This window comes from Tamandua tetradactyla, chromosome 17, assembly GCF_023851605.1.
Source record: "Tamandua tetradactyla isolate mTamTet1 chromosome 17, mTamTet1.pri, whole genome shotgun sequence".
NCBI classification, from domain to species: Eukaryota; Metazoa; Chordata; class Mammalia; order Pilosa; family Myrmecophagidae; genus Tamandua; species Tamandua tetradactyla.
In genome coordinates this window covers 25,989,723-26,008,889 of record NC_135343.1, presented here as the reverse complement: position 1 = coordinate 26,008,889, position 19,167 = coordinate 25,989,723, and the positions used below count along the sequence as shown (strand labels likewise).

The following is a 19,167-nucleotide window of genomic DNA, read 5'->3' as shown; positions in this document are numbered from 1 at the left end:
GGATAGCAAGGTGATATCTGCTTAATGTGTAAGAATAACCTCCAGGATAACCTCTCGACTCTGTTTGGAATCTCTCAGCCATTGACACTTTGTTTCATTTCACTCTTCCCCCTTTTGGTCGAGAAGGTTTTCTCAATCCCTTGATGCTGGGTCTCAGCTCATTCTAGAGTTTTTCTCAATCCCTTGATGCTGAGTCTTAGCTCATTCTAGGGTTTCTGTCCCACATTGCCAGGAAGGTCCACAACCCTGGGAATCATGTTCCATGAAGACAGGGAGGGTGATGAGTTTGCTTGTTGTGTTGGCTGGAGAGAGAGGCCACATCTGAGCAACAAAAGAGGTTCTCGGGGGTGATCTTGGGCCTAATTTTAAGTAGGCTTGATCTATCCTTTGTGGGGTTAAGTTTCATATGAACAAATCCCAAGACTGGGGGCTCAGCCTATAGCTTTAGTTGTCCACACTGCTTGTGAGAATATCAAGAATTCAACTTGGGGAGGTTGAATTTTCCCCTGTTCTCACCATTCCCTGAAGGGGACTTTGCAAATACTTTTCCAGCCACTGATCAAATCACTCTGGGATTCATTGGGTCATCACTCTGGACAAACCAACAAAATCTCATGTCCTACCCAAGGTTCCATGTACTTATGTTGTTCAGCCAACTGTCTACGTAAGTTGTATTAGGAGATTCACTAATCAAAATATAAATTTTGTACCAAATAAACATTTTTTTGCTTTAGTCTCATACATAAGTTGACATTTTAAAATATTAATTACCATCTATTTTCCGCACCCTGCAGTAATGACATTCCTTTGTTCTTCCTCATGCAAAAACACCTTTTTAAAGTTTGTACATTTAGTCACTATCATTATACACTCTAGGCATTCCTAGATTATGCCATCTCAATCTTCATCGTCTATCTTTGTTTGTGATTTTATCTATGCCCCCAGCCCTCCTCCCTCTGTCATTCTCACATGCAGCTTCATCCAGTGTTTTAACATAATTGTATTGCAGTTAGGTAGTATTGTGTTGTCCATTTCTGAGTCTTTATATTCAGTCCTGTTGCACAATCTGCATCCCTTCAGCTCCAACCACCCGACATCTTACCCTATCTCTATCTCCCGATGGTCTCTGTTGCCAACTAAATATTCCAAGTTTATTTTCTAATGTCAGTTCATATCAGTGAGACCATACAGTATTTGTCCTTCCATTTCTGGCCAGTCTCCCTCGGCATAATATCCTCAAGGTCCATCCATGCTGCTTCATACTTCATAACTTTATTCTGTCTTACAGCTGCATAACATTCCATCATATGCATATGCCACAGTTTAACTGTTTAGCCACCCATCTGTTGATGGACATTTTGGCTGTTTCCATCTCTTGGCAACTGCTAACAATGCTGACATAAACACTGATGTGCAAATGTCCGTTTGTGTCCCTGCCCTCATGTCCTCTGAGTAGAGACAGCTTATAGATGGGTCCTGTTTTTTAATCCATTCTGCCAATCTATGCCTTTTGATTGGGAAGTTTAATCCATTAACATTTAGTGTTATTACTGCATGGGTAGTACTTTCTTCTACTATTTTGCCTTTTGAATTTTATATGTCATATCTAATTTTCCTTCTTTTTACCTTTACTCATAGTCTTCCTTTCTACACTATTCTCCACACCTCTCTCTTCTGTCTTTTCGTATCTGTCTCTAGCACTCCCTTTAGTATTTCTTGCATAGCTGGTCTCTTGGTCACAAATTCTCTCTGTGATTTTTTTGTCTGAAAATGTTTTAATTTCTCCCTTGTTTTTGAAGGACAATTTTGCTGGATATAGAATTCTTGGTTGGCGGTTTTTCTCTTTTAGTAATTTAAATATATCATCCCACTGTCTTCTTGCCTCCATGGTTTCTGCTGAGAAATCTACACATAGTCTTATTGGGCTTCCCTTGTAGGTGATGGATTGCCTTTCTCTTGCTGCTTTCAAGATTCTGTCTTTCTCTTTGACCTCTGACCTTCTGATTAGTAAATGTCTTGGAGTTCGTCTGTTTGGATCTTTGGGGCACACTGCACTTCTTGTATCTGTAATTTCAAATCTTTCATAAGAGTTGGGAAATTTTCAGTGATAATTTCCTCCATTAGTTTTTTTCCTCCTTTTCCCTTCTCTTCTTCTTCTGGGACACCCATAATACGTATATTCATGTGTTTCATATTGTCATTCAATTCCCTGAGTCCCTGCTCATATTTTTCCATTTTTCCCCCTATATTTTCTTTTTCTTGTTGGATTTTAGATGTTCCATCCTCCAGTTCACTAATCCTATGTTCTGCCTCTTGAAATCTACCATTGTAGGTTTCCATTTTTTTTTCATCTCTTCTGCCATGCCTTTCATTCCCATAAGTCTGTGATTTGTTTTTTCAGACTTTTGCTTTCTTCTTTTTGTTCATTCCTTGCCTTCTTTATATCTTCCCTCATTTGCTTTTTGATGAGGTTTTCCATGTCTGTTTGTACATTCTGAATTAATTGTTTCAGCTCCTGTATGTCATTTGAATTGTTGGTTTGTTCCTTTGACTGGGCCATATCTTCAGTTTTCCTAGTGTGATTTGTTATTTTTTACTGGTGTCTAGGCATTTAATTACCTTAATTAGTTTATTCTGGAGATTGCTTCCACTTCTTTTACCTAGGGTTTTCTTGCTGGATGAATTTGTCTGTCTGTTCTTTGACATTCAGTTCAACTTTATCTGGACCTCTAGCTTAAGTTTTGTTTAACAGAGGGGAATTTTTCAGTTCTTGTTTTCTTGTTTCTTGCCCTGCTTGTATGGTGCCATTCTCCCCCCCCCACCCTTAGGAGGGTCTCCTTACGTATTATAGACCCCAGCCAGATTTTCCCAGACCAAACTGGTCTCCTATCAGGAGGAAAGAGTCACCTGCATCAGTTTCCCCTGAGGGTGAAACTCAGCAGGTTGAAAGACTTTCCTGTGAAGTCTCTGGGCTCTGTTTTTCTTATCCTGCTCAGTATGTGGTGCTTGTCTGCCTGCAGATCCCACCAGCATAAGATGATGCGGTACCTTTAACTTTGGCAGACTCTCCCTGCTGGGGAATGGTGGAGACAGAGGAGAGGTTGTAGGCTGGTTTTAATGGCTTCCAATTACCAAGCCCTGGTGTCTGACATCTTTGAGGGAGGGATTCCACCTGAGTTGGGCTTCACCCCTCCCCTGGGAAAGGCACAAGCTCCAGACAAGCCCCCAAACGAGCTTGTTTTTGCCTATGCCTGGGGCAGTTGCAGCCTGAGAAGTCTTGCTGCTGTATCCAAAGGCAGTCAAGCCTTTGTAGAAACACAGCCACAGAAACCTGTTTCCTTCCATTTTTTTCCCCTTTTTCCATCAGCCCTGCCCCCTTGGCACTGGGGCAAAATAAGCAACTTCTGCTTTGACCAGGGTCACCTAAGCTGGGGGCCTATTTTTCGTAGTCAGAATTTGTTAATTAATTCCACAATTGGCATTTGGTTGGGCTACACCCCTGCAGGGTAAAGTCTCTTTCCTTTCCCCTCTGGGAAGCAGCCTGTGGGGGAGGGGCACTGGCCATCATGGCTTGGGGAACTCACGGTTCTGTGGGAGGACTCGTAGCTGGTCCAGCTGGTCCAGACTGGGGTACGCTGTTTTTCCAGTCACTGACATCGGCCTAGGAGCTGTGCTGTACTGTTTCTGGTTATTTAGTAGTTATTCTGGAGGACGAAGTACAACATGCACATTGTTAGGCCTCTGTTCTAGTTTGCTAGCTGCCGGAATGCCATATACCAGAAACAGAATGGCTTTTAACAAGGGGAATTTAATGAGTTGCTAGTTTACAGTTCTAAGGCTGAGAAAATGCCCCAATTAAAACAAGTCTATAGAAATGTCCAATCAAAGGCATCCATGGAAAGATACCTTGGTTCAAGAAGGCTGGTGAAATTCAGGGTTTCTCTCTCAAGTGAGACGGCACATGGCAAACACAGGGCTTCTCTCTCGGCTGGAAGGGCACGTGGTGAATACAGCGTCATCTGCTAGCTTTCTCTCCTGGCTTCTGGCTTCATGAAGCTCCCTGGGAGGCGTTTTCCTTCTTCATATCCAATGGACTCTTTGCTTCGTGGTGCTGCAGCATTCTCTGCTCCCTCTGAATCCCTTATTCTCCAAAGTATTTCCTCTTTTATAGGACTTCAGAAACTAATCAAGGCCCACCCAAAGGTTGGAGACATGTCGTCCCTTAATCCAGTTTAACAACCATTCTTGACTAAATCACATCACCTAGGGAGATGATCTCATTACAGTTTCAAACATACAGTATTGAATAGAGATTATTCTACCTTTATGAAATGGGATTTATATTAAAACATGGCTTTTCTTAGGGGGCATACTTCCTTTCAAACCAGCACAGCCACCATCTTGGCCTGGAAGTCTCTCAACAGCATACTCTTAAACAACCCGTGGGCCAAGGAAGAAATTACAAGAGAAATCAGTAAATATCTTGAGACAAATGAAAATGAAAACACACCATATCAAAATTTATGGAATGCAGCAAAGGCAGCAGTGCTAAGTGGAAAATTTATTGCCTTAAATGCCTATATCAAAAAAGAAGAAAGAGCAAAAGTCGAGAAATTAAGTTTTCACTTGAAAGAACTAGAGAAGGAATAGCAAATTAACACCAAAGCAAGCAAAAGGAAAGCAAGCAAAAGGAAAGATTAGAGCAGAAATAAATGAAATTTAGAACATGAAAGCAATTGAGAAAATCAACAAAACTAGAAGTTGATTCTTTGAGAAAATCAATAAAATTGATGAATCCTTAGGAAGACTGACAAAAAGAAAAAGAGGATGCAATTAAATAAAATGAGAAATGGAAGAGTAGACAGAACCACTGACCCTGCAGAAATAAAGGAGGTAATGAGAGGATACTACGAGCAACTATATGCCAATAAGCTAGACAATGTAGATGGAATAGACAACTTCCTAGAAAGACATGAATAACCAACATTGACTTGAGAAGAAACAGATGACCTCAACAAACCCATCACAAGTAAAGAGATTGAATCAGTCATCCATTAGCTCACAAAAAAAGAAAAGTCCAGGACCAGATGACTTCACATGTGAATTCTGCCAAGCATTCAAGAAAGCATTAGTACAAGTCTTACTCAAATGCTTCAAAAAAATTAAAGAGGAGAGAAGACTACCTAATTCATTCTATTTCACCAACACCACCCTCATACCAAAGCCAGACAAAGATACTACAAGAAAAGAAAATTATGGACCAATCTATAATGAATACAACAAAATTCTTGCAGAGTGAATCCAGCAACACATGAAAAGAATTATGCCCCATGACCAAATGGGATTTATTCCAGGTATGCAAGCATGATTCAACATAAGAAAATCAATCAATGTAATACACCATATCAACAGATCAAAGCAGAAAAACCACGTGATGATCTCGATTGATGCAGGAAAGTCTTTTGATGAATTTCACCATCCTTTCTTGTTGAAAACACTTCAAAGGATAGGAATAGAAGGGACCTTCCTCAACATGATAAAGGGGATTTATGAAAAACCCACTGCTAGCATCATCTTCAATGGGGAAAGACTGAAGATTTCCCTCTAAGATCAGAAACACAACAAGGATACCACTGTCACCATTGTTGTTCAACATTGTGTTGGAAGTTCTAGTCTGAGCAATTAGACCAAAAAAAAAAAAAAAAAAATACAAGGCATCCAGATTGGAAAGGAAGAAGTAAAAGTCTTGCTGTTTGCAGATAATATGATACTATATATTGAAACTCCCCCCTGCCCCCCAAATCCACAGCAAAGCTACTTGAGCTAATAAATGAGTACAGCAAAGTGGCAGGGTACAGAGCAGCACTCAGAAATCAGTAGTGTTTCCATTCACTAGTAGTGAGCAATCTAAGGAGGAAATCAAGAAAAAAATCCCATTCACAATTGCAACAAAAAGAATAAGATATTTAGGAATAAATTTAACTAAGGATACAAAAGACCTACATTCAGAAAACTGCAAGAAATTGCTAAAAGAAATCCCAGAGGACCTAAATAAATGGAAGGGCATACCGTGTTCATGGACTGGAAGACTAAATATAGTTAAAATGTCAATTCTACCTAAAATTCGAGAACAAAATAGAGGTGGAAATCCACTAGACCCTGTATTTTGTGAGGAGATTTTGGATACAAACCAAGAGATCAGTCTATGAAAGAATAAATAGATAGGTTTATAAATATTAAGGCTTCTGCTTTAGATAAAAATCCTTGGTAAAAGAACTAACATAACAAAATTGGAGAAAATGTTTGCAAATTGCGCATCTGATAAAGGATTTATTTGCAAATTATATAAAGAAAATCTAAAACTCAATAATAAGAAAATGAACAACTAAATTTAAAAATGGGCAAGAGATCTGAAGAGACAGGTCACCTAATAAAATATACAGATGACAAATAAGCATATAAAAAGATGCTCAACATCATTTGTGATTAGGGAAATGTAAATTAAAACACTGAGATACAACCACACACCCATTAGAATGGCTAAAATCCCCCCCAAATGAAAATCCAAATTGCTGATGAGGATGTGAGCAACAGGAACTGTCATTCACGTTGATGGAAATGCAAAGTAGTATGCCACTTTGCAAGAAAATTTGACAGTTTCTTACAAAGCTAAATATTGTTTTATTATATGATTCATCAGTCATGCATCTGCGTATTTGTCCAGCTGATTTGAAAACACATTTCCACGTAGATGTTTCTAGCAGCTTTATTATTAAGAAAGTAAAAAGGCAGCCTGCTCAATGGGAGGCAATATTTGGAAACACACAGGTGGTGAATTTTGATAATATAGTCACCATTATAATATTGTGCACAATAATTTTATTGCTTTAAAAAAATCCCCTGTGCTTTATCTATTCAAACCCTCAACTCAGTCCTCCCAACCCCTGAAAACTACTGATCTGTGCACTCCCTCTATTGTTTTTCTTTTTCAGAATGTCATATAAATGAATTCTACAGTATGTTAGCCTTTCCAGAATGGCTTCTCTCACTTAAAACCACGCATTAAGATATACCCGTGTGTTTGACTGGCTTCATAGCTCATGCTTTTCTGTTATTGAATAACATACTATTGCTATGACATAGTTTGCTTATACATTCACCTATTTAAGGGCATCTTAGTCTCTACCAATTTTGGGCAATTAATAATAAAGCTGCTAGAAACATTTATGTGGAAATACAAAGAAGATGCATGATTGATGAATCATAAGCACTTTCTTACTATCTGGCATTACAGGGTCATCTTATCTACTTCCAGCTCCAGTCTAAGAATCATCTATTTATCCAAGGATTCCTGTTTTTTTTTAAATTGAAGAATTGTATTAGAAACCATATTGGTGCCAGGACCAGGCTCATCCCTGGGAGTCATCTCCCACACTGCCAGGGAGATTTTTATCCCTGGATATCATTTCCCACGTAGGGAGGAAAGCAGTGATTTCACTTGGAGAGTTGGGCTTAGAGAGAGGCCACATCTGAGGTCCTTTGGAGGTGACTCAAGGCCTACCTATAGGTAGGTTAAGCTTATTCCACTACATACATAAGCTTCACAAGAGCAAGCCTTAAGATCAAGGGTTTGTCCTATTGATTTGGGTGTCCCCAGTGTTGGTACAGTATTTGGGATTTCTCCAGTGGTAAAGTGTAATAGTTCCATAATTTTTCTCCCATCCCTCAAGAGACTTTGCCAGTACTTTTTGATTATCTGCTTAATATACTCTGGGATGTATCCATGCATTACATGAAGCCATACAGGATTAAAGGCTCTCATTCTTATTCTGGTCTCCCTGTGTTTGGATTGTTTAAATGATCTATCCAAACAGGTTGAGTTAGATTATGTGCTACAGAAAATTTAGGTTCTGGACATAATAAAACTTTCTTCCTTTGGTCTCAAAGAGTAGGTGAAGTTCTAAAATACAGGCAATGTCTTCCTTACCCCTGTATTCTGCATTACCTTAATTCTGACCTGATTGGCTTCATTCTTATCTCCAAATACCATGCTATACATATATAAAACAGTCCCTCAAAATCCAGAAGTAACAATTGCTACTCTGGACTAAATGTGACTGCCATAAGAGCTTACAGTCTAAGCCCTAGTTTTTGAATAAGTATCTTTTAAATGGGATCATACAATATTTGCTCTTTTGTTTCTGGCTTATTTTGCCTCACTAAATGTCCCACAGGTTCATTTGCCTTACTGCATGCCTCACAAATTTGTTCCTTTTTGTTGCAGTACAATATTCGATCATATGTATACACCATCGTTTGCCAATCTACTTATCAGTCAGTGCATCCTTTAGTCACCTCCATTAACTGGGCATCATGTATAATGTCCAAAGTCAACAGTCCATCAGCACTGTCAATTTTAGATAATTTCATTGTTCCCAAGAGAAAGATAACCAATAAACACACCCTCACCAAATAGAAAATCCAAACCTCCCTTTGACTCTTGTCCTTCCTCCCATTATTTACCCCTGGTGTTGCTGTGGTATTGTTGATGGTTTCCTATTAAACATAGCCCATAGCATGCAATAACATTTCCCCCCATACCCCGAAATTATACACTCTTTGTATAAGATTCATACCTTTGCAGTAGTTCATCCAAGAGATTATTTACATTTGTAGTGTTAATTGGTGGGATGCATGTGTCTATATAACCTGTTTCAATCTTGTTCACCTTTCATATGGTAACATTACTTGTAGACCCACTAGAGAACTGCTTTCAGTTTTATCTATTCCCTTACAATTAAGTTCAACCTCATAAGCAAACCCATCTTAAGCTTCTGTGTATCTCTAGGCCCCTGCTCTAGTTTGCTAGCTGCCGGAATGCAATATACAAGAAATGGAATGGCTTTCAAAAACGGGAATTTAATAAATTGCAAGTTAACAGTTCTTAGGCCATTGAAATGTCCCAATTAAGATAAGTCTATAGAAATGTCCAATCAAAGGCATCCAGGGAAAGATGCCTTGATTCAAGAAGGCCAATTCAGGGTTTCTCTCTCAAGTGAAAAGGCACATGGCAAACATGGTCAGGGTTTCTCTGTCAGCTGAAAGGGCACATGGTGAACATGGTGTCATCTGCTGGCTTCCTCTCCAGCTCCCTGGGAGTCGTTTTCCTTCTTCATCTCCAAAAGTTGCTGGCTGGTCGATTCTCTGCTTTGTGATTCTGAGGCATTCTCTGTTGTGGCTTTCTTGTGGCTTTGTCATTCTTCTCTGCTCTCTCTGAATCTTCCTCTTTCTCCAAAATGTTTCCTCTTTAATAGGATTCCAGTAAAGTAATCAAGACCCACCTAGAATGAGTGAAGACACATCTCTGCCTAATTCAGTTTAACCACCATTCTTGATTGAGTCACATCTCTAGGGAGATATCTAATTAAAGTTTAAAGCACACAGTACTAAATAGGGATTAGAAGAAATGACAGCCTTTATAAAATGGGATTAGAATTAAAATATGGCTTTTCTAATGTTCAGGATGTCGTTTTGTCTTATTGCTGCATAATATTCCGTAGTGTGTGTGTGTATATATATATATATATATATATATATATATATAGTTAACCCACTTGTCTGTTGATGGGCACTTGGATTGTTTCCATCTTTTGGTGACTGTGAATAGTGCTGCTGTGAGCATCAATGTACAAATGTCTGTGTCACTGATTTCAGCTTTTCTGGGTGTATACTGAGTAGTGGAATTACTAGGTCATAGGGCAACTCAATATTTAGTTTTCTGAGGAACTGCCAGACTGTTTTCCATAGCAGGTGTTCCATTATACATTCTCACCAGCAGTGCATAAGTGTCCCAATTTCTCCACATCCTCTCCAATATTTGTAGTTTTCTGTTGTTTAATAGCAGCCATTCTTATAGGTATGAGGTGGTATCTCATTGTAGTCTTGATCTGCATTTCCCGTATACAGTGAAAATGAACATCTCTTCATGCACTTTTGAGCCTTCTGTATTTGCTTTTCAGAAAAATGTCTGTTCATATCTGTGCTGGTTTGAAAGGATGTATGGACCCTAGAAAAGCCATGTTTTAATCCTAATCTCATTTTGTAAAGGCAGCCACTTCTTCTAATCCCTATTCAGCACTGTATGCTTGAAACTGTAATCAGATCATCTCCCTGGAGATGTGATTTAATCAAGAGTGGTTGTTAATCTGGATTAGGTAGAGGCGTGTCTCCACCCATTTGGGTGGTTCTGATAAGTTTCTATAAAAGCGGAAACATTGTGGAGAATGAAGGAGATTCTAAGAAAGCGGAGAATGCTGCAGCATCGCAAAGCAGAGTCCATGGGCCAGTGACCTTTGGAGGTGAAGAAGGAAAACGCCTCTCGGGGAGCTTTATGAAACCAAAAGCCAGGAGAGAAAGCTAGCAGATGACGCTGTGTCTGCCATGTGCCCTTCCAGATGAGAGAGAAGCCCTGACTGTGCCTTCTCACTTGAGAGAGAAACCCTGAACTTTATCGGCCTTCTTGAACCAAGGTATTTTTCCCTGGATGGATGCCTTTGATTGAACATTTCTATAGACTTGTTTTAATTGGGACATTTTCTTGGCTTTAAAACTGTAAACGAGCAACTTATTAAATTCCCGCCTTTAAAAGCCATTCTGTTTCTGGTATATTGCATTCCAGCGGCTAGCAAACTAGAACAGTATCTTTAACCCATTTTATAATTGGATTGTTTGTTCTTCTGTTGTTGAGTTGTATGATTTCTTTATGCATACAGGATATCAACCTTTATCTGATGTGTGATTTCCAAATATTTTCTCCTGTTGAGTTGGCTGCCTCTTTACCTTTTTGACAAAGTTTTGAGGCCCCAGAGCATTTGATTTCTAGGAGTTCTATTTTTTTTCTTTTGTTGTTTGTGCTTTGGATTTAAAGTTTAGGAAGCTACCTCCTGTTGCTAGGTCTTGAAGATATTTCCCTACATTTTCTTCTAGAAGGTTTATGGTATTGGTTCTTATATTTAGGAGTTTGATCCAATTTGAGTTAGTGTTTGTAAAGGGTGTAAGGTAAGGACTGTACAACATGTATGTGTATGTTATATAGTTTAATATAAACTCTGGGCTTTTGTTAATGGTGTAATTATAGTTATATTCTTTCTTAAATTGTAACAAAGTTACCACACTGATGAAGAGTGTTAATAATAGGGAAAACTATTTTCTTGAGGGGATATATGGAAACCACTGTATTTTCTGCATGATTTTTTTCTGTAAATCTATAACTTCTCATATTCAAAACAAAATTAGAAAGAAAGCTACATGGGTGTAGTTCTCATCTAGAGATGAGACTGTTTCCTCTTGGACATTTAGAAATAAAAAAATCTAATTTATTAACGTTTTGATAAATCTGGCTTTAGTGTGCTTGATGCTACAGTTTCCTCAGATCTTGCTTTCATATTACCTTCCAACTTTTACTACTTTCCTACCTTAACTCACCAAAACTGAGAGAATGAGAAGTGGGCAGAATTTTTGAGTTAAGAATACCAAGCAGCTGTTCAGACTGTGATCCCTATAGAACCTTTTCCTGATTTTCTAGATAATATTAAACATATTTTGAGTTACCTTATTCATGTTATGCCGGGATAGCCGCAGCCAGGCTGCCTCGCGGCCAGACCACTGGGTGAGAGGGGGCGAGCTCGCTGGGTGTTAACCTGAGGTAAGCGGAACCTAGCCGTCTCAGCTAGGGGACTGAAGGACTTGAGCCAAAGGCCAATTAATCAGCACAAAGCTTCTTTATTGTTACATGGTATGAGCTATAAGTACTGAGGGGGCTCAAGTGCACAAAAGACCCCGAGGCTCCAGGGAGCTCAGGTTATAACAGTTGCACGGGGGGGGGCGTCGGGGAGAGGGTAGGGGGTTCGGAGAGCCAATTACACAAGCTAAAAGGTAGTTGCTAGGCAAGGGCGGCAGAAGATAGCTAGAGGCAAGGACAGAATAACAGGAAGGCTTGTAGTTTTGAGATAAGCTACTGAGACGGGAGGTTTCTGATGAGAGGGGGAAGGGAGAACAGTGAGTTAGGCTACAGACATGAGAGGCAGGGAGAGAAAGTAGAAATGATTACATGTTACTTACATTTTAATATTTCCTTAAATTCCTCTTAGAGTCTTTACTTTTTAAAAAATATTTTTATTTGACAAATCTTCACACACATGGTGTATAATCATTGGCTCATTATAGCATCATATAGTTGTATTTCATCACTATGATTGTTTTTTAAAACATTTGTATCACTCCAGAAAAAGAAACAAAAAGAAAAAACTCATGTGTAACACATCCCCACCCCTCCCTTTCATTGACCACTGATATTTTAATCTACCCAAATTTATTTTACCCCTTACCCCCTCTACTATTTATTTATTTTTTAATCCATATTTTTTTACTCATCTGTCCATACCCTGGATAAAAGAGGCATCAGACACAAAGTATTTTCACAATCACACAGTCACATTGTAAAAGTTATATCTTTATACAGTCATCTTCAAGAGTCAAGGCTACTGGAACACAGTTCAACAGTTTCAGGTACTTTTCTCCAGCTACTCCAATATACCACAAACTAAAAAGGGATAACTACACAATGCATAAGAATAACCTTCAGGATAGCCCCTCAACTCTGAAATTTCTCAACCAGTGAAACTTTATTTTGTCTTATTTCTCTTTTCTTCCTTTTAGTCAAGAAGACTTTCTCTACCCCATGATGCCAGGTCACAGCAAATCCTGGGAGTTCTGTGTCACATTGCCAGGGAGATTTAACACTCCTGGGAGTCATGCCCCACATAGGAGGGGAGGGCAGTGAGTTTACCTGCTGAGTTGGCTTAGAGAAAGTGGCCACATCTGAACAACAAAAGAAATTCTCTGTGGGGTGACTCTTAGGCATAATTTTAAGTAAGCTTAGCCTTTGCAGGAGGAAATTTCATAGGGGCAAACCCCAAGATTGAGGGCTCGACCTGTTGATTTGGTTGTCCCCACTGCTTGTGAGAATATCAGAAATTCTCCAAATGGGGAAGTTGAATATTTCCTCCTTTCCCCTTGGTACCCAAAGGGAACTTTGCAAATATTTCTTTATTCACTGCCCAAATTACTCTGATATGTATTGGGGCATCAACCAACCAAATCTCACATCCTATTCAAGATTCCAGTGCTTATGGTGTTCAACTAAACTGACCATACAAATTAAATTATTTAATGCTCTACCCAAAATATAAATTTTGCATCAAATTAACATATCTCCTTTTGGTCTCACACAGAAGTTGAAGTTTTAAAATATGGACGAGATCATCCCTGTATTCTGATCTACCTTAGTCCTATCCAGTTAGCTTCCTTTATATCTTTAGTCGAAGTCTGAGCCCCTTTTCAACTTTTTAAACACTTCCTCTATAGGGTATTTATGACTTTCATAGTTTCAGAGCTCTAACTCTGAGTCTCAGATGTCACATAAATTACCTGAAGTTTCTTGAAATGACAAGGTTATATACAAACAGCTCAGTATCTCATAATTTAGAAATAATAGTTACAACTTCTGAATGTATGTTACTGGTGTAAGAGCTTACAATCTAGGACCCTTTACAGTAGGCCCCACCCTGATAACACATGCTCTTGACTTCAGTTCATTTTTATATTATAGTTAGTCCGTATGAATGAGGCATGATAATATTTGTCTTTTTGTTTCTGACATTTCATTCAACATACAGTCCTTAAGGTTCAATCACCTAGTTGCATGCCTCACAACTTCATTACTTCTTGTGATCACTTGAATAATCCCTTGTGTGTTTCCCCTTCCATTCCTCAATCGTTTTACCCTTCATCCATTGTGAATTGCAAACGCTGTTGCCATAAATATTGGTGTGCAAATGTCCATTCATGTCTGCACACTCAGTTCCTCCAAGTATATACTGAGCAATGGGGTTTCAGGATCATATGGTAACCCCACCCCTAGCTTGCTGTGGAACCACTGCCCTCCAAGGGCCTGCACCTCTCGATTTCCCTACCAATGCTGAATAGGTACATCTCTTTCTCTGCATTTTCTCTAGCACTTGTTTCTCTCTGTTCATTTTTAAACAGTTTAATTTGCCTATTATGCTGTCCATCCTAAGTATATAGATATGCATTTGCCTCCATAATCTATGTGAAGACATTTTCTTTTCTTCCACAAAGAATCCATACACCTCCCCCATACTCCCCACCTTCTTGACATTTAATTTTAGCATAATGCTTTTGTTACACTTAGTGGAAGCATATTATAATGTTACTGTTGACTATAGGTGTCTTTGCTTTTTAAACCCAAGAAATAGTAGTAATATTCTTCTTTCTGTAGATACAACTGAAAACTACATTAAGACAAAGACTTTTGAGGGCTTCTGTGCACTACATCTTGCTGCAAGTCAAGGTCATTGGAAGATCATAAAGATTCTTTTAGAAGCTGGAGCAGATCCTAATGCACCCACTTTAGAGGAAACAACGCCATTGTTTTTAGGTAATGTATGCTATTTGTGATATAGATCCAATTTTTCATTTTTCATTAAAGAAACTTAATTTAATTTTCCTCCAAGCTGTTGTACTTACATGTGTTCTTTTAGTAAATATAGAACATCCATATCTTTGATTGTAAAAGTGAAAAGATATTTTTAAATTTTCACATTGTTTTCCACCGTTAAAGTGATAGCATCTGGGAGTATCGTTAAATGTTTATTTAAAGTTGTAAAAGCTGTTCTGAATTGCAGTCACTATTATTGTTTTGATTTATGTAGTTCTGGAGACTACATAGGTAGTGCTTAAATTATAGAAATAGTTACAAGGTTACTTTTGAATGTTTTATGTTTGCTTTTCTTGGCATTAGGAAATTAAGAAGGTTTTATGAAGGAAATTATTCTTTAATGCCAGTTAATTTGCTGTCTATATTAATCACTAGTCAGACTTCTTCAGTTATGGACTATTTTTTAATTCCTTAAGGATGACAGCCGAATTCTAAATGGCACATTTCTAATCGCTGTCTTGGGTTACCAGGGGATGCAGTGGGGATAGGGAATGGGAAGTTAAGGCTAAAATGTGCAGGGTTCCTATTCAGAATGACAGAAATGTTTTGATAATGGGTGGTGGTGATGGTAGGACAACACTGTGAACATAATTAATAGCATTGAAATATATATCTGAATATGATTAAAAGGGAAAGTGTTCAATTGTAACAATAAAAATTTTGAAAAATGTGAATGTGACTAAAATGGGAGATGTTTAATTGTAGCAATAAAAATTTTTAAAAATGTGAATGCAATTAAAAGGGTAAATGTTTGATTGTAACAAAAATTTTTAAAAATCCTTGGAACTACAGTATAAATAAAGTGAACTCTAAATTAAACCATATACTATAGTTAATAGTGTTAAACCACATACTATAGTTAATAGTACAGTTATAAAAATGGGCTATCAGCAATTGCAACAAATATTCCATGTCAAGGTAAGGTATTTTAAATAGAGTAGTGTATGGGAACCCTGCATTTTATACATGATTGTTCTCTAATCACCTCCTCATTTTTGAAGGACACTTTTTCTAGATATAGAATTCTTGGTTGGTGGTTTTTCTCTTTCAGAATCTTAAATATATCATACCACTGCCTTCTTGCCTCCATGGTTCCTGCTGAGAAAGCCACATGTAGTCTTATTGAAATTCCCTTGTATGTGATGGATCGCTTTTCTCTTGCTGCTTCAAAAGTCTCTCTTTGTCTTTGACTTTTGACAGTCTGATTAGTAACTGTCTTGGAGTAGGTCTAATTGGATCTATTCTGTTTGAAGTATGCTGCTCTTCGTGCATCTGTAATTTCATTTCTTACATAAGAGATGGGAAATTTTCAGTGATTGTTTCCTCCATTAGTCTTTCTGCTCCTTTTTCCTTCTCTTTTCCTTTTAGGACACCCATAACACATATATGCATGAACTTCATGTTGTCATGAATATGAGACTCTGCTCATATTTTTCCATTCTTTTCCGTATGTTTTCTTTTGTGTGTCGGGTTTCTGATGTCCTGTCCTCTAGTTCACTAATCATTTCTTCTACTTCTTCAGATCTATTGTTGTAGGTTTTCGCTATTTTTTTCTCCATCTCTTCTATTGTGCCTTTCATTCTCATAAGTTCTGATTTGCTTTTTCAAACTTTCGAATTCTTCTTTATATCCTCCCTCAATTTGTTCATTTTGATTTTTAATGAGATTTTACATGTCTGTTTGAACATCCTGAATTAGTTGTTTCAACTCCTGTATCTCATTTGAAATGTTGGTTTATTCCTTTGACTGGACCATATCTTTGGTTTTCCTAGTGTGAGTCATTTTTTTGTTGGTGTCTAGGCATTTGATTTCCTTAATTATTTATTCTGGAGGGTTTTTTTTTTTTTTTCACTCTTTTACCTACAGTTTTCTTGAATGGCTTTGTTCTCTGACTGTTCTTTGACATTCAGTTCAACTTATTCTAGACCTTTATCATAGGTTCTGTTTAATTCGTCAGAATTTTTTCTCTCTTCTTTTTCTGGTTATTGCCCTGCTTATATGGAACCTTTTTCTTGAGGAGAGTTTCCTCAAATATTATTGAGCATAGTCCCATTTTCCCAGACCAGACAGGCACACAACTCAGGAGTAGAAAATAGCCAGTTTCAAGTTTCCATGAGGGTGAGAACCAGCAGTTTTTCAAACTTTCCTATTAAGCCTCTAGACTCTGTGCTTTTCTTTTCCTGCCTAGCATGTGGCACTTGTCAGCCCACAGCTCCTCACCAGCTTAAAGTGATGAGGAACCTTTAATTTCAGGAGCTTCTCCCTGTCAGGCACGTGGTTGAGAGCAAAGCTGAGGTAGTAGGTGGGCTTAGGCTGCTTCTATTTTCTAGTCCCTGGGGCCTGAATTCCCTGAAGGAGAACCTCCACTTGAGCGTGGCCCCCTAGCCCTTTTCTTGGGGAAGATACACACTTTAGGGAATTCATCCCATTCACTTGACTAGTTACTTTGTCTCTCAAATATGCCTCGATTCTGCTCTTGCCTGGGCCAGTGCTGGAGCCTGAGAGTGTTTGCATTTCTACCTCATGAGGTGTTAAGAAGTTTGAAAAAAAACCAAAGCCTTTTTAGAGCTGAACACGTGCTTGCCAAATAAGAGCTGGACTTGATAAGTGGCTCTCTATGTTCCCAGGCTCTGTGTACCCCCTTTTCTTGTGGTCCAGTCCTTTTCTAGTATTTTGTGCTAACTCAAAAAGCCTTTTTTTTTCTATTAATTTTTTTTTATTCCATTGGCCCTGCCCCCTTTCTGCTGGGATGAAAGCTCCTGGTTCCTTTAGTGCTTACTCCAGGTTTATCTGTGCTTGGGGCCTGTTTTCAGAGGTCAGAATTTGTTAATTCTGCAATTGGAGCTTGATTGAGCTAACTCCTTGCTACTAGTAAAGTCTGTTTCTTTTCCCCTCGGGGAGCCAACCTGCTATGTTCATGGGGGATGGGCACCGGCCTCTATGCTTGGGAGAGTTACAGTTCTGTGTGGGATTTCAGCTGTTCCACCCATTCCAGACTGGTGTTTGATGTGTGTCTCATCACTGATGGTCCCCCAGCAGTTGCTCCATACAGTTCTTGACTATTTACTCTGGAGAAGGAACTAAATTCCACACCTCACTATGCCACCGTCTTGCCCCGCCTACCACTTATTTTTGGTAAATGTGTTTTTAACTTTAGGAGACAATTTAGAAGTTTCTTATAAATTGACTCAACCTTTTTGTGTTCCCTGCAAAAATGTTTGAGAGTTTCAGTTGCCCCATGTCCTTGCCAGCAGTTGGTATTACCAGTTATTGTTGTTATTTTTGCTTTTTACAGTTTAGTAATTCTAATAGGGATTTAGCGGCATCTTACTGTTGTTTTTATTTGTATTATCCTAATTGCCAGTGATGTTGAACATTCTTTCATGTGATTATGTGCTTCCTAGCTCCTGGTTGTTTGCTAGCAACCTTTGGTGTTCCTTGGCTTGTATCTTCCACTCTTCCATTTTTTCTTTTACTTTTGTGTTCAACATTTTATTTTGAAATAATTTCAGATTTATGGAATGTTGCAGAAACAGCACAAAGATTCTAATATACTTTCAACAAAAACTTATCCTTTTAGCATGTTTGCTTCATCATTTTATCTCCCTGTATTTTTTCTCTGATCCCTTGTGATTAAGTTGCAGACATAATGCTCCTTTAACTCTAAATACTTGAGTGAATTTCCTAAATGCAATGAAATTTTCTTATGTAATTGTCATATGATCAAAATCAGGAAATTAACATTGGTACAGTACTATTATTTAATCTATAGACCTTTTTCGATTTTGCCAGTTTTTCTAGTTCCTTTATAGCAAAAAAATAAATAAAAAATAAAAGTTGGTCCATGATTCAATCCCAGATCATTTGTTAACCTTTAATCATTATGTCTCTTTAGCCTCCTTTAATTTGGAATAATTCTTCATTCTTTCTTAATCTTTTATGATTATCGTAGTTTCTTTCCTAGGACTGCCGTGACAAAGTACTATGAATTTGGGAGTCTTAATTAAAATAACAGAAATTTATTGTTCGCAGTTCTAAAGGCTCGAAATCAAGGTATTGGCAGGGCCAGGCTCTTTCTGAAACTGGTAGGAGAGAATACTTCCTTGGCTCTTCCTAGCTCCTGGTTGTTTGCTAACAATCTTTGGTGTTCCTTGGCTTGTATCTTCCACTCTTCAGTTTCTTCATCTGTCATCTATGATGTTCTTCTCCTGTGTCTGGTTGTCTCTTGTCCCCTTCTTATGAGAACACCAGTCATATTGGATAAGGGGCCTGCTTTAGTCCAGCATGACCTCATCTTAATTTAACTAATCCATCTGCAATGATCCTGTTTCAAATAATTCACATTCTGAGGTACTGGGGATTTAGGACTTCAACCTATTTTTTTGGGAGACACAGTTCATTCTATAACAAGGATTCTTAACATTTTGGAAGAGTTTAGGCCACTTTTGTAGAATGTCCTTCAGTTTGGGTTTCTCTGAAGTTTCTTCTTGATAATGTTCAGGTTATACATTTTTGACAGAAATATCACTGAAGTGACATATGGTGTCTTAGTGCATCTTATTAAGAAGACTATGACCCGTTACTAGTGA

At 38.2% G+C, this 19,167-nt stretch overlaps 1 protein-coding gene across 2 annotated transcripts in view; it reads left to right on the top strand.

Moving 5' to 3' along the window:
• ASB3 (ankyrin repeat and SOCS box containing 3) overlaps positions 1 to 19,167 on the top strand; it is a 173,761-nt gene that overhangs the window by 65,060 nt on the left and 89,534 nt on the right. For both annotated transcript variants that reach the window (XM_077134213.1, XM_077134214.1), the window contains exon 3: positions 14,360 to 14,518. In XM_077134213.1, the coding sequence (XP_076990328.1) occupies positions 14,360 to 14,518 (159 nt within the window). The remainder of the gene's footprint in view (positions 1 to 14,359; positions 14,519 to 19,167) is intronic.